Below are 2,662 nucleotides of genomic sequence, written 5' to 3'. Positions count from 1 at the left end.
GACATGCACACACCCGCATACAGACACACACGCATACACAGACACACACACACACCCGCATACACACAGGCACACGCACACACACAGACATACACACACACAAGCACACACAGACATGCACGCGCACGCGGGCACACACAGACACATGCCCTCATTCAAACACGTGCACACACTCACAGGCAAACTATAAAAACAGATCTGATTAGCTCCACCAAGACACTGGGTGACATCGAACCCCTCGGTTGAATCCCTGGCCCGGCTTTCCCTGTCTCTCTGGATTTACATATCTGAGAAAAATCACCAATCCTTGGCGTGCAGTGGCCGGGACAGTACACCACAGCCCAAGCCAACCCAAGCTCGGCACACAGGGAGGACGGGCAGCAACAGGCCTCACGGTGAGAACTGGCAGGAGCTGGGTCTGGTCAGGGATTAGGGGGCGGCGGGTACTGAGGCTGGAAACAGCCATTCAGCCCATTGCCAAGAGATCCAGCAGCCCTCTGTCACCTGACCAATAGGGCCCAAGGGGCTGTATCTGCGGTAACTCACCGAATCCATGGTGAAGCAGGCCCGCTCCCAGTCCAGCGAGGCCCCCAAACACCGCAGCTGACGGTAGATCTCATCGCCCTTCCTGCTCAAACAGCAACCACAAACAGAGGGTTAGTACCATGATAGAGATCTGTATTACTACAGGAAATTACCCACTCGCCAGAGACAACTCCCCATCCACCCAAGATCCTCACAGTCAGCAAAACACCGGATCAAATCCCATCACTGCCCAGTTACATCAGTCAGCTCACACACACTGACACAACAGTGACCTGTACCCTCACTGGAGGGACTTACTCACTATATCCATCAACAACATGGCACTCCCTCCGCACTGAGCCTCTGACAGTGCGGCACTCCCTCCGCACTGAGCCTCTGACAGTGCGGCACTCCCTCTGCACCGCAGAGTGAGGCTGAATTTATTGCTGAGTCTGGAACATGAGCCTATGATCACCTGACCCAGAGGTGAAGGTATTGTCGCAGTGATCTCTGGCCAGAGCGCTGACCACAAGCCGCCTTGAGAGTGCATAGCCCAGCGGCAAGCCGCCGTGTTGAATACTTACGTCTCCTTCCAGCGCCACACCTCCCTCAGGAACTCGGCCCGTGTCACATCCTGTCTGCTGAGCCCTCGGTCCCTCCACAACTGCTTCTCGACCACCACCTGCCAGAAGGGGAGGAGGACAGGAGGGGGACAGAATTAGATTCAACACATCCCACTCCCTAGTGTTACCAAGCAACCGCCCGGCGATGGCCTGGTCATCGGCAGTTTACTGGGGAGGTGGACAGGCGGTTGAGAATTGAATTTACTGTCCCGTGTACCAAGGCACAGTGAAAAGCATTGTCTTGCGAGCAATACAGGCAGGTCAGTCGTGTAGATAAGTAAATAATAGGTGAACAGTGGCAAAAACAAAACCACAGGGACAGGTGAATGTTGAGAGTTTGAGAGTCACACGCACTCCAGGGACTCGCCGTGTCAGGTTACCCCCCCACCCCACCCAAGAGTCTGACACACTTCAGTAATATCGCCCCCCCCCCGGCATCGCTCGAATTGGCAGATATCCAACACCAACAGAGATTGCTGGAGAAGCTCAGCGTCTGCGGAGAGATAGAGAAAGCAGAGCTGACATTTCGGGAGAGTGACCCTTTATGAGGAGCGCGCTTCCTTTCTGAGGAAGGGGCACTAGCAGTCGAAACACTAACTCTGCCTTCTCTCCCCCACCCCCCCAGCCATGCAGTCAGATCCGCTGAGATTCTCCAGCATATTTACTGGCAGTTTCTGATTTCCAGCAGTTTGTCTTTTTTTTGTTGTTCTGGGGGGGGGTAAGTATTCAACCTGCTTTCTCAGAAGTTAACACCTGCTTCCTGAGCGACTTTGCCTGTTTTTTTGCCCCTTAATATTGAGACCCAAACTGTACGCAGAGCTCCGGATACACTCTAACCAGAGCCCTGTATATTCCTCCTGCTAGTCTCCAGTCCCGTTGCCAGAACCAGAATCCCGCTGGCCTTCCCAATCACTAGTATCGTCATGGCAACCTCTCATGATTCAGTGACAAGGAAAATCAGGTCCCTCCACTCCCCACAATCCTATTTTCCGTCCCCTGGTGCTCCCATTCTTCCTGCTGAGATTCATCTGTTTCCTCGACTTCCTCCGTGTTCACTCAAGTTGTACCTCCTCACAGACTCTCCACCTGCTCTTCATAACTCACTTTCCTGACTGTCTGGGTCGAAGTCGTAAACAGTGACAGGAAGGCGATCAGGTGCAGGATTAGAACAAAGCCCGGGGTCAAGGGTCAGATGACCAAGCGCCACGACCCACGCCTGACAATGCCAGGACTTCAACACTGGGGGCACAAGACAGGGCAGGGTGAGATTCCCGGGAAAAGGGCAGACGGGACTGACAGAGAAACCGGAGTCAGAGACTCACCTGAGTGGCAATGCCGGCGTGGTCACATCCGGGAATCCAGACGACCTTCGAGCCCCGCATTCGCCGCCTGGAACACAAAATCTCGGACAGCGAAAGCACGCCCATAACCCAGTGTTACACAGTGACAGACCTGTCCCCACCAGCACTGTCCCCCAGCGTTACACAGTGAGAGACCTGTCCCCACTAGCACTG

The 2,662-nt window shown here is 54.5% G+C and overlaps 1 protein-coding gene across 1 annotated transcript; it reads right to left on the bottom strand.

Moving 5' to 3' along the window:
- Positions 1-504: 504 nt before the first annotated feature.
- LOC122546188 (valine--tRNA ligase, mitochondrial-like) lies at positions 505-2,548 on the bottom strand (the record flags this gene model as incomplete). The annotated part of the gene is made up of 3 exons (XM_043684989.1): positions 2,471-2,548; positions 1,110-1,207; positions 505-628 (listed from the first exon to the last, which is right to left on the bottom strand). Coding segments are annotated over exons 1-3 (282 nt in total), but the record flags the coding sequence as incomplete, so codon positions are not given.
- Between the last annotated feature and the right edge of the window lie 114 nt (positions 2,549-2,662).

Source organism: Chiloscyllium plagiosum, unplaced genomic scaffold (assembly GCF_004010195.1).
Source record: "Chiloscyllium plagiosum isolate BGI_BamShark_2017 unplaced genomic scaffold, ASM401019v2 scaf_44523, whole genome shotgun sequence".
Taxonomy (NCBI): Eukaryota; Metazoa; Chordata; class Chondrichthyes; order Orectolobiformes; family Hemiscylliidae; genus Chiloscyllium; species Chiloscyllium plagiosum.
This window is presented reverse-complemented; position numbering and strand designations above follow the sequence as displayed.